At 54.0% G+C, this 27,997-nt stretch overlaps 10 protein-coding genes across 10 annotated transcripts; 5 read left to right on the top strand and 5 right to left on the bottom strand.

The window, feature by feature from the left end:
• Positions 1-312: 312 nt before the first annotated feature.
• On the top strand, positions 313-2,420 carry AYL99_06750 (hypothetical protein; the record flags this gene model as incomplete). The annotated part of the gene is made up of 6 exons (XM_018838259.1): positions 313-334; positions 432-658; positions 713-1,680; positions 1,746-1,956; positions 2,048-2,116; positions 2,268-2,420. 6 exons carry the CDS (start codon positions 313-315, stop codon positions 2,418-2,420), a joined length of 1,650 nt encoding a protein of 549 aa, XP_018692819.1.
• A 913-nt stretch (positions 2,421-3,333) lies between these two features.
• Positions 3,334-4,678, top strand: AYL99_06749 (malate dehydrogenase, NAD-dependent; the record flags this gene model as incomplete). Its single annotated transcript, XM_018838258.1, has 6 exons — positions 3,334-3,399; positions 3,483-3,600; positions 3,668-3,817; positions 3,869-3,963; positions 4,030-4,570; positions 4,626-4,678. The coding sequence occupies 6 exons, from the start codon at positions 3,334-3,336 to the stop codon at positions 4,676-4,678; spliced, it is 1,023 nt and encodes a 340-aa protein (XP_018692818.1).
• A 1,037-nt stretch (positions 4,679-5,715) lies between these two features.
• On the top strand, positions 5,716-7,230 carry AYL99_06748 (hypothetical protein; the record flags this gene model as incomplete). The annotated part of the gene is made up of 1 exon (XM_018838257.1): positions 5,716-7,230. One exon carries the CDS (start codon positions 5,716-5,718, stop codon positions 7,228-7,230), a length of 1,515 nt encoding a protein of 504 aa, XP_018692817.1.
• Positions 7,231-8,209: 979 nt separating this feature from the next.
• On the bottom strand, positions 8,210-9,448 carry AYL99_06747 (hypothetical protein; the record flags this gene model as incomplete). The annotated part of the gene is made up of 3 exons (XM_018838256.1): positions 8,210-8,716; positions 8,819-9,340; positions 9,419-9,448. The coding sequence occupies 3 exons, from the start codon at positions 9,446-9,448 to the stop codon at positions 8,210-8,212; spliced, it is 1,059 nt and encodes a 352-aa protein (XP_018692816.1).
• A 1,552-nt stretch (positions 9,449-11,000) lies between these two features.
• AYL99_06746 (hypothetical protein) lies at positions 11,001-12,604 on the top strand (the record flags this gene model as incomplete). The annotated part of the gene is made up of 3 exons (XM_018838255.1): positions 11,001-11,583; positions 11,643-12,442; positions 12,494-12,604. The coding sequence occupies 3 exons, from the start codon at positions 11,001-11,003 to the stop codon at positions 12,602-12,604; spliced, it is 1,494 nt and encodes a 497-aa protein (XP_018692815.1).
• A 1,202-nt stretch (positions 12,605-13,806) lies between these two features.
• AYL99_06745 (hypothetical protein) lies at positions 13,807-16,728 on the top strand (the record flags this gene model as incomplete). Its single annotated transcript, XM_018838254.1, has 1 exon — positions 13,807-16,728. One exon carries the CDS (start codon positions 13,807-13,809, stop codon positions 16,726-16,728), a length of 2,922 nt encoding a protein of 973 aa, XP_018692814.1.
• A 730-nt stretch (positions 16,729-17,458) lies between these two features.
• On the bottom strand, positions 17,459-18,655 carry AYL99_06744 (hypothetical protein; the record flags this gene model as incomplete). Its single annotated transcript, XM_018838253.1, has 2 exons — positions 17,459-18,024; positions 18,244-18,655. The coding sequence occupies 2 exons, from the start codon at positions 18,653-18,655 to the stop codon at positions 17,459-17,461; spliced, it is 978 nt and encodes a 325-aa protein (XP_018692813.1).
• Positions 18,656-20,688: 2,033 nt separating this feature from the next.
• Positions 20,689-21,978, bottom strand: AYL99_06743 (hypothetical protein; the record flags this gene model as incomplete). Its single annotated transcript, XM_018838252.1, has 2 exons — positions 20,689-21,468; positions 21,520-21,978. The coding sequence occupies 2 exons, from the start codon at positions 21,976-21,978 to the stop codon at positions 20,689-20,691; spliced, it is 1,239 nt and encodes a 412-aa protein (XP_018692812.1).
• Positions 21,979-22,825: 847 nt separating this feature from the next.
• On the bottom strand, positions 22,826-26,383 carry AYL99_06742 (hypothetical protein; the record flags this gene model as incomplete). The annotated part of the gene is made up of 1 exon (XM_018838251.1): positions 22,826-26,383. The coding sequence occupies one exon, from the start codon at positions 26,381-26,383 to the stop codon at positions 22,826-22,828; it is 3,558 nt and encodes a 1,185-aa protein (XP_018692811.1).
• A 297-nt stretch (positions 26,384-26,680) lies between these two features.
• AYL99_06741 (hypothetical protein) lies at positions 26,681-27,784 on the bottom strand (the record flags this gene model as incomplete). Its single annotated transcript, XM_018838250.1, has 4 exons — positions 26,681-26,941; positions 26,996-27,120; positions 27,182-27,292; positions 27,391-27,784. 4 exons carry the CDS (start codon positions 27,782-27,784, stop codon positions 26,681-26,683), a joined length of 891 nt encoding a protein of 296 aa, XP_018692810.1.
• Between the last annotated feature and the right edge of the window lie 213 nt (positions 27,785-27,997).

Raw genomic sequence — 27,997 nt, 5'->3', positions numbered from 1 at the left:
TCTTGGCAGCTCTTGGTCACGCCCAAAGATTCCAGATGACTCGACCTCGTGTTGCTGTACGGCACACCCGAAGAACCAACTCGATCGAGACATGTGGAGTGGTGATGAACATGGAGAAGTTGGGGCTTTATCCCACACATTACGAGGGTCTCAGCACGCACATATAACCTCCCTCCGCTCCCAAGCACGAAAGCTCCCGGAAGTGATCTGCGTTCTTCCACGTGCCGCGCTGTGGTCAACACCTTGCTGCTGTACAGCTCTTGATCCCCCTAGAGTTTGCCTCCAGAAATCCATCGAGTGCCAGCGAACAAGATGGGACTCGGTGTCTTGGAAGGTTGGTTCTTGATATTTGCTCCCTATGATGCTCTGTCATATCACACGGAGTTCCTACTCGGCATCCCCTGCTCGACGCTGATCCTTCTTCGAGGCAGATACCAAACTTCCGCATGTGCCTGGCACCGTCCTGCTGAACGACGAGGCTGCTCATGCCGAAGCACAGACAGCGAACCTTAAGCATGGGACGGGAAGAAACTCCCACATCGTGCTTTCTCCACAACCGAGCGATGATCCAAATGATCCGCTCAATTGGCCCCTCCTGAAGAAAGAGGCCATTATTTGGATTCTTTGCTTCGGTTCGATGTTGAATGCGGCAACGAATGTACGCCTTCCGTGGTGGCGGCGGCCAAGTATACGTCTGCTAACCGTCTGATAGGGTCCTTTCTTGAACGCGTCATATTTTGCTATCGCTCAGGAAATCAAAACCGATCTGACCACCACGGTCTTGATATCGGGCTACAATATTCTCGCAGCCGGTTGTGCTGGTCCCTTCGTGTGTGCGTTCAGCCGCAGATACGGCAAACGACCTGTCTTCATTGTGTCCACTCTCTTCTGCATCATCGGTACAGCCATCGGCGAGTCAAAAATCAGCTACAACTACCTCCTCGCGGCTCGAATTGTGCAGGGTTTCTCGACTAGCGCGTTTGAATCGCTCATTGTCGCAGCCGTTGGAGATCTCTACTGCGTACATCAACGAGGACTACGAATCTCAACCATCAACTTCATCCTGAACTCGGCATCCAGTCTGGCCTCAATCATCTGCGGCCAGGTGTTCAATAACCTGGGTCTTCTCTGGCTTTTCCACCTGTTCCAGATCTTCCTGGTCATCCAGTTTGTTCTCATGTTCCTCTTCGTCCCGGAGACGACATACCGCCGTGAATCCATCTATGAGACCGACATCGTCAAGGTGGAGGCGTTCGAGCAGATTGAAAAGGCTCATGAGCAACACCGCGAGCACGCCATTGCTGTCAAAGAGCTCAACGAATCTCCTGCCGCCTCCTCGCGCATTCCCCGCAAGAAGACCTTTGTCCAGGAACTTAAGCTCTACAATGGCATCTTTTCCCACGACAATATCCTCAAATGGGTTTTGGGAATGTTCCTCACCCTCCTCAACCCAGCTGGATGCTACTCGATCATCGTCTCGGGTCTGCTTTGCGCCTGGTATGTCGGTTCGGCGATCATTCTGGCAGGCATCTTTGCGGGCCCGCCCTGGCTGTTTAATCCCGCCCAGATCGGCTATATCGGAGCAGGTCCTTTCGTCGGCGGAATGATTGGGTCGATCATTGTGGCGTTGCTCGGGGATCGAGTGGTAAAATGGATGACGATCAAGAACAAAGGGACCTAGTAAGTTTGCCATACTTCCTCGAAATGAGGGAAGACAAGCAACTCAATGACTGAACGAAAAACAGTGAACCCGAATTCCGTCTGGTATTCATGCTTCCCTGCGCCGTGTTTTCCGGCTTCGGAATGTTCTTCTTCGGCTATACCATGGCCCACGGCTCCAACGCGGTGCTCTGCGCCTTCTGTCAAGGTTTGATGATGGTTGGTGTCCTCATAGGTGTGTGGTCGACCATGTCCTATGGGCTGGACGCCTTCCGTAGCCAGAGTAACGAGATGTTCGTGATGAACATGTTCTTCAAGGCATGTGATTTTCCTCACCATCGCCAATAAGTCTAGTTGGAGCAGTGTCATGCTGACTTTGGCAATTTAGAACTTTATGTTTTATGGCCTCTCGAACTTTGCAAACAATTGGGTCGCCGCGAAAGGTCCTGAGGAGATCGTAAGTCGCCCAGCTTTGGCCTTAAAATCCTACCGGCGAGATCGTACATGCGTCCGGATAAGAGCGGTCTCTCGGTCTGCTAGTCCATTCAGGCTGCTCTTGCCTGACTGTTTCTAGAGCCACAAGGATGGAAGTGCTAATGTCTTCGCAGATGTTCACGTTCGGAGGCACCACCTTGGCCATGTGTCTCCTTGCTATCCCGGTATATATGTACGGGAAGAGATTGAGGAGCTGGTGGACCAGACATGATCTCTTTATCTTCTTCGGGATGCAAGCCACCGGGCCAGAGAGCAATATGGGTTAACTCTTTGGGAGAGGGTTACGTGAGTTCGGACCAGACCCATGAGCTGGAGCATTACTTACAGAGATGCACGATCTAATGGAGCGCAAAGTGGGTGACATGCGTCCAATAATGAGCACAAGACATATGCAAGATTACTCGCTATACATCAGAGTTCCCCAGCAGTGGTGGCTATCAGGCACTCCTCCCCGAACATGGACCGACCACCCAACTTCGACTTGCACAGATTTGCCTCTGAGAGAGTCTTGTTATGCTGAGAGGTCTGTTCGACGAGGATGAGCTGACCCAGCACGTGCGCTATTGTTTTCGTTCAATTCATGTCTCGCCCAGGCATCGTACATGTATATGTGCCATGAGACGTCAGGGTGCGTCATCCTCAGGGCTGACTGTGATTGTGCGGCTCCTGTACCGTCGTCTTGAGGCATTTGTAGAATGAGTGGAACAAGGTAACTCGATCAGGTTCCCTTCTATTGCCCGTCGCCTCTTCCTTTTAGAGGGCTCAATGGAGCAGCGGATCAACCGGGGTGGACAAGGCCGGACACCCGGAGCAGGGATGCCAAGCCAGGTCACGAGGCGCCACCAGAAAGGGGAGCTTTTGGTAGCTCCTGCTCCTCAGTAGCTCGGGACTGCGGCTACGGTAACCCAAGCGAGCCCAGAGTGGCGTGGCCCGTCCATTGGAGATTGGAGTTGACGGAGTCCAGTACCCGGGGTGCCGGCCTTCGTTGGTCCATGCATCTGCGTAGCAAAGGGAGCTTTCGGGGTGTGTAAACCTTTTCACAGAAGCACATCTCGTCGCAGAATATCACACCTGCTTCATCCATCCCTCACACACACTCTCTCCATTTGACATCTCGTCTCATTGTCTATATCCTCTCCTCTCTTTCTCTGTGAATTGCCTTCTTGCCTTCTGCCAACGATGTCGGTCGCCAGGCAAATGTTCGGACAGGTCCAGCGTCGAGCTTTCTCGGCGTCTGCGAGACAGGTTTGTTCTCCTCCCCGTCACACCGCCGTCTCTTTTTCATCAATTTGTGACGTCCTGCTGATGTGTGAACTCCCCCGGCACAGTCCTCTAAAGTCGCAGTTCTCGGTGCCGCCGGTGGTATCGGACAGCCGCTGTCGCTGTTGATGAAGCTCAACCCCCGTGTCTCCCAATTAGCCCTCTACGATATCCGCCTGGGTCCAGGTCCGTCTGCCCACAACCTTGTCATGGTCATGAGATAAAAGATGTTGATCAAGACTGGGTTACACAGGTGTCGCAGCTGATATCAGCCACATCAACACAAAGAGCACCGTTAAGGGCTACGACCCAACCCCCTCGGGTCTGCGAGAATGTCTGGAAGGTAGCGACGTTATCCTTATCCCTGCCGGTGTCCCCCGGAAGCCTGGCATGACTCGTGATGGTAAGAAGGTGGCCTGCACACACCACAGATGCATTTCCTGACGGATGGTAGATCTGTTCAACACCAACGCTAGCATCGTCCGGGACCTCGCGAAGGCTGCGGCTGATGCGGCGCCCAATGCCAACCTCCTGATCATCTCCAACCCTGTATGTGAACACTGAAAATAGCCTTTGCATCGCATGCACAGGATATGCAGCTAACGATTCGAAAAGGTCAACTCGACCGTCCCCATCTGCGCCGAGGTCTTCAAGAGCAAGGGTGTCTACAACCCCAAGCGTCTCTTTGGTGTCACCACTCTCGATATCGTCCGTGCCTCGAAGTTCGTCTCCGAGGTCAAGGGAACTGACCCGGCCAACGAGAACATCACGGTTGTTGGTGGCCATTCGGGCGTCACCATCGTCCCCTTGATCTCACAGTCTGGCCACCCAGACATCACCGGCGAAAAGCTCGACGCCTTGGTCAACCGAATCCAGTTCGGTGGTGATGAAGTCGTCAAGGCCAAGGATGGTGCTGGCTCGGCTACTCTGTCAATGGCCATGGCCGGTGCCAGATTTGCTGAGAGCTTGCTCAAGGCCGCACAGGGCGAGAAGGGCGTGGTTGAGTGCACATTCGTGGACAGCCCCTTGTACAAGGACCAAGGCATCGAATTCTTCTCGTCCAAAGTCGAGCTTGGCCCCGACGGAGTTCAGAAGATCCACCCGGTCGGCCGCATCAACAAGTATGAGGAAAATCTACTGGAGGCATGCATGGGAGGTGAGTCAAGCCCTACGAAAATCTGATTAATTGCAGCACTGACACACCTTTCCAGACTTGAAGAAGAACATTCAGAAGGGCGTGGACTTTGTCAAGGCGAATCCATAGAACAAATGAGATGGATCTACGGGGGCCCTGGAGCTAGCATGTACAAACTACCGACTTGCGGAATGCAATCCCGAGTTGGCCCATTTATCGACTCGTTCTAGTCGGATGCGACGATGGGTCCTTTTGCAGACACTAATCATTCATGCCCATGCTTGTGGTGTGTGCCCCCCTTTCCCAGTGTTCTGTCTCTTCGAGGTCCCTCGGAATCGTGGGCCAGTATGTGCATCGAACTCAACGTGGCCCTTTCCCAGGTGCGCAAAGGTTACCTTAGGGAGTAGACAAACCTTACCGGTGCGGTGGGTGGCTCGATAGCCGGTATCCAATCAGGCACTCCCAGCACCGCCATGGTCGCAGTTTGACAGCTTCCGGACAGGGCATGGGCGGGTTCTTTGGGCATGGGAGGCTCGTTACAATGGGAAGTAAGAGATGGTGCTGAAGTCCGAGCAGCCGCATCACCAGCAATAACACCAGGAAACTGGACGATCCGCAAGGCATGGGACAAGTTGAGGTGTTTGGAGGGCATATTTATACCCCTCTCTGCCCTGCTGCATGGTCGACTTGCTCTTGTCAACCTTGCCATCACTTGTTCTGCCTGCCTACCGCCCCTCACCTTTGTTCTCCAGTTTGTTGCCTGTTGGGAGCCAGCTAGACTCCTTTCCAGGCCGATTCTGTCAGTTGCTGCCCAGCTGAGGCTACTAGGCTCGAGTTTTCGCGTGAAGGCACATGTCCGTGACAACATTGACTCGACTCGACAGGCACAGGCACCTTCGCTTCTTTTCTCCGTTAGAGCGACGATCTCGTCCACATTCCCATTGATTATCTCATGTGAGTGTTGCATCCTTCAGACGTTCAATCTTGTCGGAATAGCATCCCGACGATCGACTGCATCTCACCACTTCCCCCGCAATCACCTCCACCCCCAACATTCTTAGCACCCAACTAAGCTCCTTGGGACAAGCAACTACGCTTGGCCCACACAGGCCCTCATATGGTCTCGACACTAACGGCAAAACACGTTGTAGTATTCTTATTTGAACATGACAACGCTGGCCAACATCTCCAGCACCATTGATGCCGATGGCGACCAGGAGATGGCCGAGGTCTCTACGACCACCACACCTTTTCATAGTTGGAGAGTCAGGTGTGCTCCCAGTCTCCCGGATGACGAGCGACGCACTCTAGAGGCCCATATCACCTCGATGGAAGGGCGGAGCTTCCTCGACGAGAAACTTTGGACCAAACAAGTTGTCATCCCCTGCTCCCAGCAGCGTCTCGCACCTATCACCCCTGGTAATCCGTATTTCTTCCATGAGCAAGTCACGGCGGCTGGGGCAAGCTTGCCTGCACCCAGAAGAGAAGCCCTCCCGTCATTGCACACCCTGTCCTACGAGTGGGATACGGGGGAGGCAGAGGGCTTTGTTGACCAACGCAGGAGAGACAATGCGGCGCCCTCTCCACCACCCGACCCTCAGGAGTATTCTCAAGAGGGCCGTCGTCATGCTCATATTCCTATTGATTATCCTGTCCCCATCCCACAGGCTCCGCCTTTGGCACCCCCCAACGAGTGTACTGTGTGCTTTGAGGAACACCAACCCGGAGAGCTGGTGATCTTACACCACTGCCACTGTGCCTATTGCCTACCCTGTCTCAACCAGGCATTTCGAGTGGCCTGCAAGGATCGAGCGTCATTCCCTCCCAGGTGCCACAATGTCCCTTTACGCATCTCTGCTTTGGGCAGCGTGCTCGACGACGATGTGGTCGAGCGCTACAAAGAGATTGAGGCCGAGTTTGGGGCACATCGCCCTTTTTACTGTGCTGCGCCGGAGTGTTCCGCCTTCATCCCAGAAAACAATCACTGCTCCCACCAAGGTGTGGCGGTCTGTCCTCGATGCCACCACACGACATGCACAACCTGCAAACGGCTCGAGAGTGATCACCCTGCTTGGGACACGGACGCGAAAAAGCGTGAGTGTCCTGCAGAGGAGGAAGATGTCGTCAAGCTCTTTGAGCTGGGGGTCGAGGAAGAATGGAGTCAGTGTCCCACGTGTGGGAACATGGTGGAGAAGACCGAAGGATGTAAGCACATGGACTGCGTTTGCGGCGTCGAGTTCTGCTATGTCTGCGGCACACTCTTCGACGAAAACAGTCGCTGTGGGTGCCACGATGAAGAGGACGAAGAAGACGAGGAAGAGGAGGAGGAGGAGGAGGAGGGGGAGCATGAAGAAGAGGATGAGTGGGATCTCGATGGATTTCTGGCCGATGACCGGTGGCCCGGTCCCGCGGCCGCCTTTGGACCCGTTGGCAGTTCGCTATGTTTGCACGTTGCCACGGTGGCCTTGATCCCAGGGGTGGCCTCTTGCCAGACGTGTTCAAGGCCGACCGGGATGGTGAGGTGCTCCAGTTGTACGGCGCACTTGTGCATGGGCTGTATCAACCGGTGGTACGATATCGTTCGACGCGCATTCTACGAAGAGTGGAGGGCACCCACATCTCTACCGAGATATTTCAGGGGGGACAGCAGCAGCAGCCGGGCTAGCTTTCCAGGGTTGTGATGAAGCTGCAGCGTCTGAGGCTTGCATGCCCGGACCGGAGGGGGGGGCAGAGCGAGAGAAACGCTACGAGAAGTCGGATACCAGGGTTTCAGTAACCATGGAAGACGAAGTCATGATATTCTCCCCTTTTCTTCTTCTCCCTTGGAGTTTCTGCGGACACACAGCACAGCACAGCACAGCACAGCAACACAACAAAACAAAAACGGTGGTGTGTGTCATGGGAACTGCAAAGTTGCGACTGGCGTTTATCAGCGCAATGTCACGCAATGCTGCGCTACGCTATGGTTATGCTATGGCATGCTATGGTATGTTGAGTCATGCGATAGGAATGCAATGGGAATGAGGGAGAGCCTTGGGGAAACGACGGGGAAACCTAATATGGAGGGAAGACTTCGCTATCTATCTGTCTGGGGCTTGTCTGTTCTCTGTTCTCTGTTCGATCTGAGCCGTCGGCCAATATGTACTCAACGCAAGGTGTTGGTGTTGGTGTTGGTGTTGGTGTTCGTTCCTTTATTTGAAGAAGGAATCACAACTGTTTGGAGATTCCAAAGATCTCTGTTTCTCTCTCTCTCTCGCTCTCTCTCTCAGGGCTTCCCGTCTCCCACCGTCCTCCGTCCTCGGGGTAGTTCACGGCGGAGAGCGGTAAACTAGAAACACCGGGGCGTGCACGTAACAAAACAAACGCAGCGAGAGTGGAAGTGGGGAGAGGGGGGTGCAAGAATGTGTTGAGGGAACGCTATTGTGTATTATTGACTGGACTGGACGGAGTTTGTGATGTGATGTCCATCTTGTTCGTCCCATCATCGATGGAGTCGGATTTTTCAGGGATTCCCCTTCCCTTCCCTTCCCTTCCCTTCCCTTCTGCTGCTCTGATCCCATACAGTGAGTGAGTGAGTGAGTGAGTGATTCGTTCTCCCACTCCCCTAGGGAACGAGAGGACTAATTATTTACTTGGCTTCCTTGCTTCGCCTCATTCCACTCACTCCGGATCCGCAATCTTCAGAATACTCTTGCCCAGGTTCTCGCCGCGGAGCATGCCCAGGAAGCCCTCGACGGCGTTGTCGATGCCCTCGGTGACAAAGTCGACGGACTTGAAGCTGCCGTCCTGGATCCAGCGGGTGATATTGTCGTCGCGCTCCTGGCGCCACCGGGCGATGTTGGGGTCGAAGACCAAGAAGCCCTGCCAGCGCAGGCGCTTGCGGACGACCTGGCTGTAGTTCTTGACGCCGTAGGGCGTGGTGTCCTTGCCGTTGTTGTACGTCGAGATGGAGCCGCAGGCCACGATCCGCCCAAAGTCTTTCATGTTGGTCAGCGCCACGTCCAGCAGCTCGCCGCCCACGTTGTCGTAGAAGATGTCCAGCCCGTTGGGCGCCAGCCGCTTGACCGCCTCGGCCATCGACTCCTTCTTGTAGTTGAACCCAGACGTGAATTTGAGGTCGTTCAGGATGAAGTCGAGTTTACGGTCGTCGCCGACTGAGCCGATCACCTGTGTGTTTGTGTTTTGTGAATATTAGATTCTCACAGAGAGGGGTTTGAAGCCGTAGTTTGATTCTTGAAGAGCAAAGAACAGCAAGAGAAATCGACATACGTGTAGACCTTCTCGTACTGCGATCTGTCCAACCATCTGGCCCACGGCCCCGGCGGCGGCAGAAACCAGAATCACGTCCCCCTTCTTGGGTTGGCCAATCTCGTGCAGCGAGCCGTAGGCCGTCATGCCCGTCATGCCCAACAGCCCCAGATATGCGGTCAGGGGTACGCCGTCCTTTGGCTCGATGATCTGCGTGGTGGCGACGGCCGACTCCTCCTTTGTCGAATACGACTCGCTGCCAGAGCTCTGCAACATGACAATGGCGCCCGGCTTGATCTTGGGGTTGTCGCTCTTCAGCACCTGGCCGATTACGCTGACGCTGATCACGGGCTTGCCCGTCGTCATGGCCGGCGAGTACGATGGGATACTGGGGTCTCGCATTCGGCCGCGTTGGCTGGGATCGTATGCCACGTATAAGTTTTTGGTGGTGAAGCCGCCCTTCGGTGGGGGTGCATTTTCGTCAAACCCAATGTCTTCCACAGTCAGGTCTTTGCCTGGGACGGGCCAGCCGTTGGGGACGGACTGTGAGTTGTGGTGTTAGTGATATCTACTTCTGACCAACCGATGGGCGCCTCAACAGGGAAGGGATCGTGGACGCACCTTGTAGATGAAGGCTTTGTTCTGCACCATTCTGCTATGGAGGAGGGAGGTGGTGGAGGAATAACAAGAGGAGTGATGCCTAAAGAGATGAAGATGGTAGTTGAGTGCTGTTGTTCGTATGAAATTGCCTACTGTCCTGGAGAAGATGGTCGTCATAATATACCTGTAGTCCTTTAGCACCGTCCATAAAGAGTATCAGTCCCCTCATTGCTGCTGGAGGGTGGCCTCGTGGTTCTGGCTAATGGCATCAACCCACAGCCAACCATCTGCAGGTTCATGCGAGAAGTTAGCCAGATTTTGCCTCGGTAGATGTGTTTCGTGCGGGTATGGTGCGATTAATTGATTGTTAATACAACGGAGAGTTTGGTGTTAAGAGTAATCGGGATATATTGTTAAATCCCCGGTTTTGTCCTGCTGCGGCCAGTGATCGCTGGAGCTTAAGAGGGTGGCGGAGAGACTTGTCGAGTGGTGCTACACTGTTTGTAGCAATAGGAGATTGTCATTATTATTGAATCGAACTCCGATACCGAGTACAGAGCGTGACTTGGATGTGGGACGATTTGTTGATGATGAAGAAGCGGATGGACTGGGGGGAAGGGTGTAGTGCCTAGCAAGGGCTCACTAGGCGGTCACTAGGCATCTTTGGTGGCAGCCAGGGCGGGTCTCCTTAATTAAACAGCTGCTGAGGATTATTAACATCCCTTGGGACGAACTTAAGGGCACCAACGGGGGCAAGGTGCTTAGCTAACTGGGTACCTGCACATGATGCACAATTAGGTATTATTCCCAGTACCTAGGTTCGTCCCTAAGAATACCTTGATTCTCATAGAAGGAACTCAATATGAAGGGCACCAATATTCTGAAGAAGACCTTGTAGCAACCGTCCTCTGTCTCTCTTTATCTTTTATTATTATCGCCTGTAATGTCATGCCTGCCACCTGGCTGCCCGCTCCAGCGTGTCTTCCGCGGCTGCCTGAACTCGAATGACTTGACTGACCACGTTTTTTTTCCTTGCCCAGAACTCCCAACACGGCTTTGACTGACAGACGCTTTTTGTTTCTGAGATTTCTGAATTAAACGTTCCACTCTCACACACAATTGAAACATCAAGATTGAACTTCCATCAAAGTCGCCTTGTTGTCTCTCCTGTCTCCGTTCTGCTGGTCGTCACAGGTACGGTAGGCCATTATCTCTCTGCCAGGCATGACTGCTTCTTGTTTCATTTGACCCCCTTTTCATCCTCTTTTTGTGCCACACTTGCCCAAGCGTCGCCTCCATTGGGCGGTGAGCTACTTATTTCTAGTAGAGGCTTTTTGTGCACTTAATTCTTCCTTTGCTCTAGCCTTGTCACTGAAGTTACACTTGCTGCTGCTGCTGTTGCTGCTACTGGGTGTCGTGGTTGTCGTCTCTTGTTGTCGTCATCCTCAATCGTTTTGTCACGCAGTCCCGCTTAACTGCGCTTGTCTGCGCGAAGCTTTGGAGCTGTGCCTTCTCTGCGGATTCCGCGCTGCTTCGTGCCGCCCAGCAACCTCGTCACCATCATCATCCTCATCGTTATCATCATCGTTACATACACGTTACCATGGCCAACAATCCGGCCGTCACGCCTGCCTTGCCTTCCCAACACGACTTGCTCGAGCGTCTCCACCAGTATCGTACCTTTGACGAAGACCGCCAGGCAGAAATCGAGTTCTTGATTCAAAGCTGCGTTACACTCAACGACCGCTGCTCCACCCTAGAATCCGATCTAGACGATGAGAGGAATACCCGTCGCACGTGGAAGAAGCGTGCCGAAGACGCCGAAGCTGCCATAGCCCGCAAGTATACCGTCGTCCTCGTCGACGGCGACGGCTTCATATTCCGCAAGGCCTTCTTTGATGCCCTGGCTACGTCTGGTGGTTCCATGGCGGCCAATGAACTTTACAACCAAGTCATCAACCACGTAAAGGCTGCCGATGCGATTTCAGGCATTAACCCGGATTGTGACGTGCTGGTCAACATCTATGCGAATAAGCAAGGCCTGGCGAGAAGCCTTGCCGCCGCCGGATATCTTGCCCAACCTTCTCACATCGATTCCTTCTTTTGCTCCTTTACCCAAAGCCGCAGCCTCTTTCAGTTTATTGATTGCGGCCCGGGAAAGGAGAGGGTCGATGCTAAATTACGAGGTAACCACCACTTGCGCTTGTTCCGGCATTGACATGGCTAATCGGACCGCCCTCCTTAGATACCTTCCGTTTCTATGCAAATAACGCTCAATGTCAACGCCTCTACGTGGCCTGTTCTCACGATAATGGCTATATCGCCGAGTTCGACAAATATCGTCATGATCCTGTTGCACTCAAGATTGTCCTGGTGCACGCCGCACAGACGGGGCCGGCTGCCCGGGCCTACAGCGCTTTACCTTTCAAGTCGACCAGATTCGACAATGTTTTCGAGTCCTCCCCCTTAGAGATTGTCCCCAGGCCGGAGCCATTCTATCCCCCAGGCGCCCTCGAGGCTCTCAGTCTGGCTTCGTCCTCCACCGACAATGGCAGCTCGGATTTGACCCCGGCCATCAGTAGGTCGAGCCATTCATCCAACCCTGTTCCGCAAGCATCAACACCACTAGCTGCGCTAGCAATCAATACCAGTACCAGGAACCCGGCTCAAGTCAAGGCGTCCACGCCACCCACCGAAGTAGCTAGACCGAAGCCCACGACTCAAGCTCATGCTGCTGCGATCGTCAACGGATCGACCGATGGCAAGAGCGGAATTCCCGTCAACCGCCTGGGGCAGAGGATTGATTTAAAGATGAGGATGCCCTCCGCTGCCGAAATGGACAAGTTTGAGGAGCGTATCGCCTACCGGAAGCTCTGTAACGAGCACCATCTTCGAGATAACTGTGAATCGTACAACTGTCGTTACGACCATGAACCGATCGACGCTGCCATGAAGAACACCTTGCGTTATAAGGCGAGGAGTATTGCGTGTACCCAGGGATCCAAGTGCCGCCGGAATGATTGTTTTTATGGGCATCAATGTCCGGTAAGTCATGTGAAGACCTATTGTCGTGGTCAGCTGCTAACACTCGAGCAGTGGGGTAATAACAACTGTGGAAATCTGAAGTGCTCCTTTATCAAAGCTGGTTTACACGACATCAAGGATCTGGAGATTGCCAAGTTTGTTCCAGCGGCTCCGAATTATTGAGCAATCTGTATGTATGGACGTGGGTGCGTGGAAGCATGGAGCAGGGAGGAGTTGATTTGGAGGAGTTCCCTGCATGTTGTCTCTCTTCGGCTCTTGCTTTCCTTTTCCTTTTACTTATTAATAGTGGACGAAGCAAGCGGGTCGAAACCGAGATAGACAGCAGAATAACTGGCAATTGGGGCTTTTTATTTTTATTTGTGAATGCCAGGCGTACAACGGCCCATTCCACCGAGTCCTTGACGCAATACATCACTTCTTGAGCTGGGCCGCCATCGTCAGGGCTTCTTCCAATTGAAGTGGATATCACCACAGTGGCGGATCCCGATGGCCTTTTGAAGGTTTGAGTGGAACGGGCTGCACGGTGTGCCCACTTGGTTGAGGGGTCTTAAGCAAAGCCAAACGGAAGCCTGAAGGGGTTTAAACGGGCTGTTCCTCCACAGATCGGATGCACGGATGAGAGCTCCCTGGCTAGTCGGGCTCGCCTGGTCATCTCACCTTTGTTGGCATTGGGCATCCAGTAGCTAAGAATGCGCCTCCTCCACTCACCGCCCACGGCCTCCCCGCCCGCCGCTGATCAGGAGACCACACAGCAGCACCATCATCCATGCACGTCGGCGTAGCTCTTCCCCATGGATTGCGATGCTTTTTGCCCATGGCATGGCCTCTTTCGCTCGTCAGGCTGCTATGGCTGCTTGTCATTGACTAAAAAAACCTTGGATTAGCACCTGCCTCCCAGGCGAACACACGACTTGGTTGGTCCAGAGGACTGCGGTAGGCTGCAACAAGGCATCAAACAACACTGACCTCGTGGCTCGAGGGCCTTCATCAGCCCATGCCAGGTTTCTGCCTGTCCCTCTTTTTTGGCCTGTTTTCTTTCTTTGGCACTTGATATCCTGTCTTGGCTGACTTCAGGGAAGGCAGAAGCAGACCTTCCTGCCTCGTTGCCGCCCGTGACTCGACCCTTGGCCGCTGCCTCAGGTCTCAGCCTCAGCCTCAGTCTCGGTTCTGCCTGAGAAGCCCACCTTTTCCATCCTGTTCTCTCCTTCATATTTTCCTTCCCTGCCTTATGTTTTGAGGCGCTGGCGGTTTATCTCTTCCAGAGCGCAGGTCTTTGTCAGTGACCTGCCCTACAGTCTTATCCTTCCCACACCACTAGACCTCAACCTTCTACCTCTCTCCACCTTGACCCCCCTCCGAGCAACATGGATCAAACTACTGGTGTCACGGCGGAAACAAACAAGGCAGAGTCTTCAGCCGAACGCCCTGCCGCCAGCAAGATTCCTGCATCCGAGGCAGCCAAAGACCAGAAGAAATGCAAGAAGCATGTTGTGCCATCCAGCAAGGCAAAACCCAAGCCCAAGCCCAAGCCTAAGCACAAGCATGGCAGCAAGAAAAAAGACGTCACCGAGACAGAAGTCGAATCCTCAGACTCAGAGTCCCCTTCGGAAGCCTCGACCGATAGTGACGGTTCGAGTGACTCGGACAGCGACTCTTCCTCCGTCGTCGAAGCCTCTAAGAAGAAGGCCAAAGTCAAGAAACTGCGAGCCCAGGCGAAAGCACTAGCGAAGGAGCTCAAGAAGCAACGAAAGAAATCTAAAAAGAAGCCAACAACTACAACTACTACGGAGGAGGACTCGTTCAGCGAGTCCGAGTTGGAAGAGGAGGTCATTAAGCCTCGATCGAGAGTCCGAGTCAAGTCGTCCAAGAGGGTGTCCAGGAAACATGCCAGTCCTGACCGAGATGAATGTGATGTGATCGATATCTGTGAAGACCCCAATTCTGCAAGATTACGCCAGCTGAAATCCTCGTTGCGCAAGCTCGACTTCGACCCCAATACGCTTCCTCCTCCGTCTGCTGTCTTTGGCATGCCTAGAGGTCAAATCAATCCGGAGCCCATGCTGCCCATCGAGACCTATGGCCAGCCTCGACGAAGCCGGCGTAGAGATGTCGTCCTCGATGATCAATTTCTTCAAGACCTCGAGGAAGTCAAGCCGAAGAAGCACAAGAAGCCGAAGCGCGCCTCCAAGGTGGCCTACAAACGAGTGGACCAACTCTGGGATCAGTCCATCCACAACTTCAAGCTCACCGAGACGGTCAAAAACACTGGCGAGGCCATCTGGGACCAATACATCTTTACTGTTCGTCGTCGGTTTGACTGGGAGCACAAATATCTGACCACCGTCGTCGACATCAAATCCGAACCTCTCAAGGAATGCCTTCAACACGTCATGGCCGGCGTCAAGGGCATCAGTCTCGTGGAAGACACCCCCCATCTTGATCCCAACATGCTCTTCCTGTATCTGGAAGAGATGAGAGAGTATGCCAGGACGCTCGAGGACGACACGGGGGGAAAGAAGCGCAAGGAGGCCAAAGCTTCCAAGATCAAAGCCAAACACCTCCGCGTGATGGTCAAATACCTAGACAAAGATTTTGCTGAAACCAAGAAGAATCTCTATCCCATGCTGGAAAGTGGCATGATCACGTTTGATCTCCTGTGGGCCCTGTACAAGCCCAACGCCATTGTCTACTCATCCACCTATGGAGATCAAGACGAACCTCGCGCCTTCAAGATCGACTTCACCACCAAGGAGTCGCACTTTATGAGGGGTAGCTGGTATATTGTCGAAGGTCGATACCTGGAGTACGACGGCAAGAACTTTGGAATGGGCACCACGCACTCAGAAATCTCGTCTTTCCAAGGCGTGCGCAAGATCACCTCATTGGACTGCTATCCGATTCAGTATCACAAACACGCCGACAAGATGCGGTCTCAGCTGATTGAGCGTGGAAAGCAGTTTGTGTCCCTCCAGGGCATGAATTACCGCCATCACAAGGGCATGGCCTACACCAAACGCAAGAAGCAAGTCTTGAAGATCAACATCGATGGGCGTGTCATGGTCGATCCCGCCATCCATCGCCGCATCAACCCCAACTATCCTGCCAGTGTCATCAAGCCCAAAGACGATCCAGAAGGACTCCTGCTGGACGACTCGGATGACGACTGTGGCTGCGGCTTTGATAGTGGCTCTGACCTGGGGGGCAACAACCAGACCACTCCTTCGGATGAAACCATTCAGGTGCAGGAGACCAAGAAATACAAAGTGGTGAAGACGCCGGATGGTCAAAATGTCATTATCGAGGTCAACTCGAAGGAGGACCTGGACTGGAGCCAAAAGGCTGAACCGCTTGAGGACGACAAGCTGTCTACCCACGAGTTTACCGAGGAAGAACTGCTCATTGCCAGCCCGGTCGTCTTGGGCTTCGCGTTTGGTGAGAAACTTTGGCTCGAGTTCACCGTCTCCGGCATCACCGACGTTGTCTTCAACGACCAAGCATTTGAAAGCCTTGTCCTTCCGGACAGCCACAAGTCCATCGTCAAGGCCCTTGTTTCCAGCCATGCCTTCCAAGCCCACAAAAGCATTGACGACATCATCTCTGGCAAAGGCCGTGGCTTGGTGGCCGTTCTCCATGGTCCTCCCGGCACCGGCAAGACCTTGACCGCCGAAGGAATCGCGGATCTCCTCAAGTGTCCCTTGTACATGGTCAGCGCGGGCGATCTGGGCACGGAACCCACCAAACTTGAGAAGGAACTCCAGAACATCCTGGATATTGCCCACAGCTGGGGTGCGATCCTTTTGCTGGACGAAGCCGATGTCTTCTTGGAACAACGGTCCATCCATGACATCCATCGCAATGCTCTCGTCAGCATCTTCCTTCGTCTGCTTGAATACTTTCAAGGCATTCTCTTCCTGACCACCAACCGCGTGGAGACGTTTGACGCCGCCTTTGTGTCACGGATCCACCTGTCGCTGCGCTTCCAGAACCTCACGACCAAGGCCAAACGCACCGTGTGGAAGCTTTTCATTGACCGGGTCAAGAATCAAGAAGGGATGCAACTTGCGAATATCACCGAGCAGGATTACAACGACCTCGCGCGCCGCGAAGTCAATGGGCGACAGATCAAGAACCTTGTGCGCGCCGCACAAGCTCTGGCTGTGCACGAAGAAGTGCCTCTGAGTATGGTGCATATCAAGCGTGTGATTGATGTGGCTGAGAGCTTTGAGATGGATCTCAAAGGTGGGACTGGATACACGGACGCCATGAGAAGTGAGTTCTATTTGTGAACCCGCTTGGCACGAGATCTCGTACTGACTTTGACAGGTTATACCTAATGCCCCCTTTTGTGAAGCGACATATTTACGACACTCCACGAGGCCAGGAGTTGTCAACAGGGCTACCACGCAGTCGCAGCGGTTTCTCTTCCTCCAGACTATAACCTCAGTTGGCACGGATATGGAATACAGTGATCATTTCCGGCATCCCAGGAGATCCAGGCTCACCTCTTATGTCTGTCTTCTTTTTTCCTTCGGTCGCTGGTCGGTCTAAGGGACGGATTGGAATGGGAATTGAGTTTTGGCGATTGATCGCATGCTTGTAACTGATGACGGCGGGCACCCGTGTTTGATGGACGGGCAGCGTGCACGGCTAAGGGACACAGAGGCGGGCTCCAGGGAGACTCTAAGATGGAATGAGGCATGAGGTATGAGGCGAGGCGTTTATGGAGCTTATCCCAGCGAGCGGATTGACACTTGGTTCTGCACCATTGACGGCATCATAGTCCCTATTGGTCTTACTGAGTATGCATAATCAGATGAGCCTTCGTTCGTTCCTTTGTCCGAATCTGCCATCCTCTGTTCTGTTCTGCGTGTCTCAGCTTTTATTTGTAGAGGACGCTGAGGTGGTCGGTGCGTCGGCCTTGCAGGTGTTGGAGGCGATTAGATTCACGAGGTGTTGGTTCCTCCTCCCCTTGCTCCCACTCCCCGTTGCCCCCTCTTTTCCGACCTCCTGGTCCTCTCACTGAGCGAGAAAGCCCCCGTCCACCACGACGGAGGTGCCGGTCATCCAGCTGGCGCCGTCGCCGGCGAGGAAGACGGCGGCGCGGGCAATGTCCTCGGCCTTGCCGGTGCGGCCCCAGGGGTGCCACAGCTTCATCATGGCGTCCATTTTCTCGCGGCCGATCTTGGTGTACATGTTCTCGAGGATGTGGGTGTCGGTGAAGCCCGGCTGGATGGCGTTGATGTGGATGCCGTCCTTGGCGTACTCGAGCGCGGTGGCGCGGGTCAGGTTCAGCACGGCGCCCTTGCTGGCGCAGTACGGCGACGTGCCGGCCAGCCCCGCGCTGGCCAGGATGCTGGCGAGGTTGATGATCCAGCCGCGGTGCACGTCGCCGGCGCCCCCGGCCGACCGCGAAAACCGCGGGTGCGGCTCCTGCGCCAGCATCTGCGTCACCGCGTACTTGGTGCCCAGCCACACGCCCCGGATGTTCACCTGGTATGTCTTGTCCATGGCGGCCACGTCGGTCTCGTGGATGCGCGGGAACGACCCCGTGTATTCGCGCGAGCCGGCTTCGGCGGAGATTCCTAAAAACAAGCAAGAAAGAAAAAGAGGGCGAGAGTCAGGGCCGGGGGTTGTTCAAATTATGTGTACGAGAAAGAAACAAAAACACACACACGCTCGATGGACACGATGTATTCTGCCACAAAACAAAAGGGCCACAGCCCACGCACGGGGCCCGGATTGATAGCCTCTCTCTCTCCTTCTCTGCTTCTAGAAATCACCGATGGGGGAAAATGACCTACCAGCGTTATTCACAAAGATATCCAACCGACCATACTTCTGCACGGCGAACGCCACGGCGGCCTTGACGCTCTCCTCGTCGGTGACGTTGCACCGGACGAAGCTGGCCCTCTCGGCGCCTGGCTTCCCCCCCGTGGTCGAGGCGGGCCACTTGGCGTTGATCAGGTCGACGGTCGGGGTCTCCAGGTCGGTGTCCTTGAGCATGTTGGCGATGGTGGGCTGCGGAGGCGGCTGCGGCTGCAGGTCCGCCGACACCACGTAGGCGCCGGCCGCGGCGTAGGCTTGGGCGATGGCCCGGCCCAGGCCCGACGACGCGCCCGTGATCAGGGCCACTTTGTCCTCCAGCGACGCGATGTTGCCGATCGGCGAGTCGGGCGCCGGGAAGACGTGGTGTGTCGACGACGATTGGGCCATGTTGGATTTGAGTCCGGATGGTCGGTCCAGTCAGAGTAAGTAACACGAGATGGGTAGTCGGTCGATCAGTCAGTCAATCTCAGTCAATGTATGTCAGTGAGAGTGCGGTAGGTAGGCAGGTAGGTAGCTAGGTTGTCTTTTAACACTGCGGGATGAGTCGATGCTCAAGTCGATGTTTATATAGAGAGTGATAGAGAGAGAGAGAGGGATGTAGTCGAAGGCTGTCAGTGATATCCGTACTAAGTGTACTTTTATAAAGTATAAACATAAAAATACCGAGCAAGGAGAGAGGGGATGGGCGGGTATATGACCCCTTTGCAGATTGAAATACACTTTTTTTGGTGTTTTGCTCCTCACGCTCCTCCCTTCGAGCGAAAGCCGACTCGGTCTATGTATCCCAAAGACCTTGGAGCCCTACCTTTCCCATTGGTGGCGTCGTCGGGATCTGGGGGAGCAACATCTTGTGCACCTCAGGGAGGCATAGATAGGTAGGTAGCTAGATTGGCAGAAAGCGGTTCGGGTATGAGGGGGAAAGCCATTCATTGTGTTATGCTGCCTGTGCCCTGCTCTGTGCGTTCGAGGTGCCGGTGCCGAGTCAGTCAGTGAAGCAGTCAGTCAGTCAGTTAGGAGTCATGTTATGGAGCCACATCCAAACCAAACCACACTTACACACACTCTCTCTTTTTTCTTGGAGCTACATAACATCGATCCTCCGTGTGGAGTATGTATTGCCGAGTAGGACCCGAGGCTCAAGAGTCAAAGGTTTTGAGGCAAGTTGGAGTTTGGAGTTTGAAAGAGAAGAGACCAGACAGACTCTTGCTCCATCACTGAGCGGGTCTGCTAAGTAGTAGTACTTCTTGTAGTAGTATTGGATCTTTCGTGGTTGTAAGTCTAGACTACGTAAGTAATACTCTACCTAATACGGCAGCACCAGGACGAGAGTGAGTGACACTTCTCGTGTCTTTCTTTCTCTCCTCACACAGGGCTCAATGACCGGTAGTCAGAAAACCCCGTGAACTCCCTCCTACTACAGTCCAGATGAACAGTTGCCGTCTGTAGTCGTCGATTCGAACATAAGTGCTCAGCTTGTTAACGGACAGACATGTTCAACTTCCCCGATGAAGAAAAGCTGCCTCACGCGTCCATGAACTTGGTTGGGATGCGTCACCCACTACTATTTATCACTCCTCATACTTTCTTTCCTCAATGATGCATGTGCCCAGCCTTGGAACAAGCGTCTGGCACGACCCCGGCTTGTGAGGGTCCATGGGGTATGTTGGTATGTCACGACAACTATGTATTGCGTCTTCGATTGACTGAACCCTTCTTGCTTCACGTTCCGTGCAAAAAACCGTGAGTGTTGGGGTTATCAACACCGGATAAATCCTTCTTCGGAGATCATGTTCGAGGCAGGGACAGAGACACACGGCTGTGAAGCTGAGGGTGGCCGAGAGCGCGGGCGAAGGGCTTGATGCCACACTCACCCCGACGTCTGCCAATGCGGACCACACCGGCGAGGCCTCGCATCGGCTATTGTCCCTTGAAGCCTGGCTTCATTACAGGAGTGTTCTGCCGTGGTCTTCCACTGGGAGTGGAGACAAAACCCTCAACATCAGTAATATCCCAGCACGGGCAGCAATATCGCAGAGAGTCGTTCGCCAGGAGTTCGCTTCACTCTGTGGAGCCTCGAAACACAAATGTCACTTGAAAGTCAAGCAGGCAAAGCATTGAACCAGCATTTCACTAATGATTTGGGGACGCTGGGTGGATCACCTGTGCACCAAGAAGAACCAAAAAGGATAAAAAAAAGAGATAAATCCATAAGCTTAAGACGACGCAAAGATGGCATGTGCATATACAGAACATGGGGTTTTCCAATATGTAAGCCAACTTGAAACCGCCTTCGAGATGACATGCAAGATCGCTGTACAAGTCATAGTCCTCGTAGCCTCACTGCCCATGATATGCAGAATGAGGTCTTCTCAAACACACCGCTGACTGACACGCACACGAGGGTAGATATGGATGAATTATCACGTAGAGACCGGCGCCGAGATTTTGCTCTTCTCGGCAAGTCGGAAGGCTTGCTCCAACTCATCGTCGCTGTCGTCCGATAGTTCGTCCAGCATCCGGTCAATGAGGGCTGCCTTGTCAAAGGGAGGCTCCGTGGAACCGGCATCGGAAAACACTACTTTCTTGGGGGATGTGACCGATGTCTGGCTGAACTGGGCTCGCAGTGGTGAGGTCTGTGACGAGAACACCTGTGCGGACCGAAGGGAAGATTCCTGCGAAGCATGGGAGGGTGGGTTGTATCCTGAATTGCTGGGGCTGGCCATGAAAAGAAGGGTTTCCACCGCATCTGCTTCCATTGCAGCATTCTGACTGGGAGTCCGCTGACTCGTGTGCGGCCGTGAAGACTGCAAATTTCGAGTCTGGACGTGGATTCCATTGACGCTCTGGAACGCCGCGTTGGGAGTCGGGCGCCGACGAGAACCAGGAACTATGTCGGCCGGGGGAGCCAGAGCCCGATGCGACGGCACCGGAGGACTACCCGCCATATTCACCAGCCCGCGGCTTTCGAGAGCCACCGTGCTGTCGGACGATTCGCTTTCACTCGACTCGCGTTGGTATTTTCTCGACATGGCTGTCCTGGGCGAAAGCAATTGCTGGTCATTGAGATTCTGAAATCCAGACACGGTTGACCGTGGTGATTGCGAGGCCAGAGACTCTACTTCGTCCAAAGAGCGAGTCTGCCAACCGTGCTGGACTTTGACCATGGCATATTTCAGTTTGGTGCGCAACTGCTGTGAGAGCTAGATTGCGTTAGATCGACAAAGGTCTCGAGGGAGACGTGATTGACTTACTTCGAGGACATTTCCTTTGCCTTGGTTTGACGCAGTGCTCGTTGTGTGAGAATGACCCGCGCCGTTAGATCTGGGAGGACCCTCTTCCACTGCGTCCACACTGGGCCTCTTGACTTCACCACTCGCGGTTCGTTTGATCCCCGACGAGGTGGTCGGTGGAGGGCTTTGAGAGATGGAGTCGGTCTTTTCCCGCCGAGCTCCTTCCACTCGAGCATCCTCCCCGTTCAGTCTTTCTTCCTGCTGTGAGAGAGTCTCTGTTGCCTGCGACCCTCCATGACTCGATCTGGCAGAAGTCGTGGGCGACACCTCCTCATGCTCTGCTGACGGCTTACCCACGGCGGTAGAGGTGTCACTGGTAGACAGTTTGAGGTCTTTCGGGCTCAGGTCTTCGGCAGAGAGAGCAGAACGGAGAGATTCTGGCGCTTGAGGTGCAGGCGTCAAGTCTGGTGGATCCGGCATGGCGGATGCCGCATCATGCGCCGTGGCATGCTGCATATTCGACTCGGTCATCCGGCGACGTGCAGTCGCGCTTCGTGGGGAGATAGCAGGTCTCGAGTATGGGACGGAGACGGGGGGACCTGACTGCTACGTTCACGTCCAAGGAGGAAGAGGACACCAGGAGTGAGAAGGAGAAGGGAACAACGACGAAACAGCGAAGCGTCGTCGCGTGTTGCAGCGGTCGTGGCTCGTGTGGTTTAGCGGTGGAGCGTCCCAACCCTCGTTCGCAGTTCTGCTCGAGATGGTGGGGCGAGAGGACCTTGATTGCGTTGCAACAACGCGTGTTCGGCCCAGTGCCGACGCGTTGTTATCGGGAGGGATAGGCGAGATGAGGATGGAAATCTTATGGCATAATACGGAAGACGACGCGCAGCAACGGCGGCTTCAAGTAGTGGTAGTAGTAGTGGCAGTAGCAGGAGTAGTTGCTGTGCGTGTCCATGTCGGCGATGGGCGCCAGCTTGGGGGTGACTGACTACTAATTACTACTGTATGATGGCAGAGTTTTGCGCGCGTGGCATTGCATCGGCCGTTTAGCACGCGCTATGCTCTGCAGGGGCTTCGTCATTCGTCAGTCATTCGTCAGTCATTCGACATTTGTCTGTCATTTGTCATTTGCCTCTTCCAATGGCCGGTGTGTTATCCTCTTTGGGCACATGACTCCACCGTCTGGCTACCTGTCCAGCTGGCGATAAATTCTATTGCTATCTTTTGGGTATCATCTTGGACGTTGCATATATCGTCACTTCTAATAGACCAGAGGGAGAGGGGGAGAGAGAGGGAGAGAGAGAGAGGGAGAGAGAGAGAGGGATCATCGTTTTGCCCGCTTCCCTCCTCCTCCTCTTCCTCCACCGCTACCATCGTTCGTCTTTCGCTTTCGCCCTTCTCGTCGCCAAAACTCGTCTCGTTCTCTCCTCTCGCGCTCTTCCTTCTTCTCCTGGTTCTCGGCCACCTTCTTACGGTAGACGGCCCGTCTCTCTTCCTGCTTCTTCGCCCTCTTCTCCGCTTTCTCGTTCCGCAAGGTCTGCAGCTTTTGCATGAGGTCGCGTGCCTTCTTCTCCTCTCCGCCCAGGACCACTGCTCGTTTCTGGAGATAGGTTGGTGCTTTGCGTGCCTTCTGTTGTGTGATTTGTGATTTAAATGGAAGATCCGCGGCTAGAGTCCTTGGCACTCGCAATGGGTTGAAATGCCGAACTGGTCGTTCAATCTTGTGGTACGCCGAATCTTTGACCAGTGGAGTCGGTATGCCCATCGCTGCTCGCACGGCGCCAGTGAGACGCATCGCCTGCCATTCGCTAGCTCCATCGTTGACGCCGTGTCCTTCCTCTCCGGTATCTGCACGGCCTGTAGGGGGCGCATCTAGTAAATTCGTGACGGGATTGTAAAATCGATGTGGCTTGACGGGATACCATGCTCGCAAGAAAACAATGTCAGACATGAGAATCTTGTCCTCGAAGGTCGCTCGAAAGTGCCCTTCCGGCTTGCTGAGGGCTCGCTTGATCTGTCCACGAATCCCAGAAACAGTCCGGATCCCTGCTCCTTCAAATTTGGCAATTTCGAGAGAGGAGTTGAACATGTCGCGAATAAAGGCCGTGTTGCGGAAAATCTTGTACGGGTACCCGGTCAATTTCAGCTTCTTGACAATCTCGGTGGTCTCGTCAACGTTCAGCACCACCCCGGTCGCCGCGATCCGGAACCCTGGGTTGGCGTTGGAGAAAGATTGGACACAGCAGAATCCAGTATTTGGGGCAACGAGTGGTCCGTAGAAGGTGCCAAAGCAGTGCATATGCTCGGGGGTATACTTCAGCATCCGATTGCGAGTCCGGGAGTCCGATATCGAATATAGCGGCAACGTTTGAAACCGCCGCCAGCCGAGCGAGAAGATGAGTGGATCGTTCGTCTTGAGAATCTTCTTGTGCCAGCGGTGTCGCTTGATGCGGACCTGCACAAATCCAAATCGATCTTCCGTGGGCGCCAATCCGCCGATAATGACAGGTAGCTTCGGGTTGAAGGACCGCACAAATTCATACGGCACTTTGTCCAGCACTATCCGTGCGTAGGTGCCAGCCTTGAATCCTTCGGCTCTTGCTCGCGAGACCGGGTCAAGGCTGTCGAACTCTGCTCGATTGATGTCGACCTGCTTCTGAAGCATCGCTTTTTGCGCGTCGTACCATTCGTCTTCCCCGAACTCCTGCTCTGTCGCTTCAATGTCCTTCTTTACAGCATTCGCGAACCCTTCTCGATCTTCTTCCTCGAAGCGTAACTTCAGTTCCTCTTTGCGCTTGGCATTTTGGGCCCGCTCTTCCTCCAATGTGAGCTCGGCTGTAGCTTTGGGATCCTCGTCCGCTGCAGCCTCCAGATCTTCGAATTCGCCATCTCCTTCGTCAGACTCGTCATCCCCATCCTCCTCGGCGTCCTCGCCTTCGGCCTCGGAATCTGCATTGGCTCCAGTAGCCATCGAGCCTTTCGTGAAGCGGGGTTTCAGTGACTGGATATGTTCTTCATCTTCCCACTTCTCAGCAAGCGCCTCATAATCGTACTTGGGTGTCTGTCGGTCCTCGAGGGTGGTCTCTTGATCAGTCTTCGCTTTCTTGAAGAAAATTTCCTCTTCATCTTCATCTTCGCCGGCCATCGTGTCTTGTTCCACCTTTTGTCCGGCCCACTTGGAAATTACTTGGGAGGGTGATAGAGTGAGATCATACATCAGTCTCGAAAGATCGGCAGCCCGAAATGCGACTTTGCTGGAATGCAACTTCCGAGCGCTTTCAGCAAGATTCTCCTTCCAACGCAGACCACCATCGTCCTCGTCCTCGTCCTCGAAGTCTTCCTCGTCTTCCAACCCCTCAAGCTCGTCAGCCGAGAGATCCCTGCTGCCGTCATCATCGCCTGAGACGGAGCCCATATCGGAGTCACTTTCAGCAAATGCAACATCGTCTTCGCCCTCATGCTCGGCGGAATCATCTTCTGCGACGAACCCAGGTCTTCCCGTATGCTCGGGGAAGCCGTTGGCATCTTCATCATCTGCTTCACTGTCATCCTCGCCACTGACGAATCCTTCATCCTCATCTCCCTCAATGGCTTCCGCAAGGTCGCCTTTATCACCGAATGCACGGACCCCCCTTTTCGTCTTACGGCCGGTGTCGTTCTCTGTAGCATCATCCGCAGTGAGCTGCCGGCTGCCCTGAAAAAGTCGGACGCCACGGTCCGCCTGTCCGAGTAACTTTCGTTCTGCCTGTAGGCTCATCATGAGTTGTTCGCCCAGTCCTCTCTCCTCTGCATCTTCCGCCTCCCGGTCAAATGTATTCGTCTTGACGTCTATGTAGACGGCATCTTTGTCAACCAGCACACCACCAACGTCAGACATGGGTGCAAACAAAACTTTTTGCTTCTCGCCCAGCTTTCGTCGTTGGGCTTTTCCTGTCGCTTTAGCCATCGCCTGGTCTAGAAAGGGCGTCGGACAGGGGTCGGCCAAAGATTCAATTTCTTTGACCGTCAAGTCTCCCACGCCCGGAACGTGCACTCGTGCACCCTCCGCTGGAAAGTTTGTGCCTCGAAGGTACCCGTATAGTGCCACCTGCCGATCACATTTCTCATTCTCTTCAATCTCGGTGGGGGGTGTCACGTCCAGGAAACGGTCTGCGAGGCAGTACGGATGGCTGTTCCTCCATATCAGGGGTCTGGGATTCTTCATGACCGAAAGGAACCTGGATAGATTGTGGATCTCTCGGTCGGGATATCTTCCATTGATCACACCCGACAGATAAAACAGTTTTGCTCCATGGTACAGCTCCGACCAGAACCTGTGTTTTAACCTCTTCTTGGCCGCACGGAGTGTGCTCTGCTTCTTGAACAAATCCAAGTGTGTGAGAATGCCAAAGACGTTCCCCGGCATGCCAGAGACGCTCAGGGCGTTGAGGAACTCCATCGTCTCCATCTCGAAACCGTAGTTGCCATCGATCATGAGGAGGACGATATCGGCGATCTTCGCAACGTCGATCATGGCAGCGAGGGAGTCGGAGGGACATTCGAGGAAGGTGAGGCGCCGTCTCTTCGAGGTCACCACGGTGAGGGGTCCTGTCGGGTGCGACAAGGTTTGTTTGGCGTAGCGTCGGATCAGGCTTTTGATGAGGGTCGTCTTTCCGACGCCGGGAGGGCCGACGACGGCAACGACAATGGGCGGGGCTTCTTCTGGGATTCGGTCGACCTGGGGTACATGGAGGCGCTTTTCCTTGATGTCGCTGGACCGCACGGCTTGCTTTGCAAGTCGCCCAGGTCGTGCGACGGCGAAGGCCTTGACGTTCTTTTCCCCTCTTTTGTGCTGTTTCTTCTCTTTGGAAGGCCGGTGAGGCCTGTTGGCTTGTGTCTCCATAATGTTACGTGGCCCGTCACCACCCCCGCCGCCGACTCGCAGGAATATGAAGATTGTCAACAACTGCAGCACTGGAGAATAAAATTTGGAGGGAATGCCACACTGCGGAGTGGAAATTTTGTCCGAGGTTTAGCCGTTGGGGGAAATCTCACAATTTATATTATTTCCCGAACTTTTGTGCCTCATCCGGGTCGAGGATGCCTATTATTCTTCGTCCAGCCCGGCCAGAAAGAGGAGAAGAACCATTCAATTTCTATAACGTGCATATTGTCCTGATGGACCTTTATTTATTCAGGGCTACGGCCCAACAATGTCCTGCAAATCGTCCACCCTCCTTGCCTCGATCCAGGCAATAGCTTCCTCTCGATTTCGACAAACGTGAGGCTGGCCCCGTTCCTTATCATCCGGGGTCGACATCGACCCCTCCAAGGTCATGTCGAGGTTGCATAAGATGCTGTTGCGAAGGTACTCGAAGCAGTGGGCGGCATGGTACGGGTTGTCGTTGTCCGTGCGCCCGTTGACGATGAGTTGATGGTAGCTGTCCACGGCATAATATAACTGTTTCGGTCAGATGCGGGATTCTCAGGACAAAGAAAGCGAACCAGAACTAACGCAATGCAAGGCGTGCGTCCACGACGCCTCGAAAAGGGGACCAGAACGAATGGGATCATCCGTAATTGGGTCTCCGAGAAGCGGATGGTCGCGATACTCTGGGATGGCGACGCTACCACTGCCCACTGTCGGCCATTCAAGTTAGCGAACGCTTTGGAGCCATTGATGTGTTTCACCGTGACTTACACGGCATGAGCAAGTCCCAATTTTTCCGTATCTGTAGCCGGTCATCGTTCGACGTCATGTTGGGAATGAATCTGTCCGGGTCGGGCTTCAAGAATGTGTACGTGTGTGATGCTGAACACGGTTAGTAGGCAATGCAGAATTGCCTTCAAATACACAATTTTGAATCACTTTGTGTTTAACGGCGGTGTTCAAAGAGACGAAGTACTGACTTGTTTTGTAGAGACCATTGATATCTCCTCCCGTCTCGACTGTTTTGCCTCTCAATGTAGGATCCACTTCTCCTTCTGCTCCTCTCAGGCTTTGCCGCCACAAAAGAACTAGAATGACGGTCTGCAAAAAGACGACCAGACCCCAGCGAAACCAAGGCAAGACAAGAATGACGAACTGGCGTCTTCTTCTTTGTGGATTGGGGGGGCTGTAGGACCAAGTTGACATGTCCGAGGGGCTTCGTGCTCGTAGACGGGCCGTCTTTCCAAACGAAGCTGCAGGCCAGACTCTGGTGACGTCGGACTCGTTGTCTTCGAGTGGAATATCCTCCTCGTCATCTCGGATTCTGTGCTGCGACAGCATGGGAAGTGTGCTTTCATCTGATGGGAGAGACATGGTATCAAGTGTAAACAATGAGGCGAAATAGTAGGGTAGTCAGAAGCTGAAAGAGAATACCAGTGCAGACTCAAGATTGCAACTGTCATCGACGAGATCTAGGAGAGGCTGGTGCTAAAAGCAATGGGCGTTGAAAGGGGGGATGTGCTCTCAATGGATGAATGGCATATCCTTCCTAGCGCCCAGGTCAAGCTCCCACCAAGGAGGCTTACC

The sequence above is a fragment of the Fonsecaea erecta genome (genome assembly GCF_001651985.1).
Source record: "Fonsecaea erecta strain CBS 125763 chromosome Unknown Scaff5, whole genome shotgun sequence".
In the NCBI taxonomy this organism is placed as follows: domain Eukaryota; kingdom Fungi; phylum Ascomycota; class Eurotiomycetes; order Chaetothyriales; family Herpotrichiellaceae; genus Fonsecaea; species Fonsecaea erecta.
The sequence above is the reverse complement of the archived record's forward strand: the minus strand, read 5'-3'. Positions and strand labels throughout refer to the sequence as shown.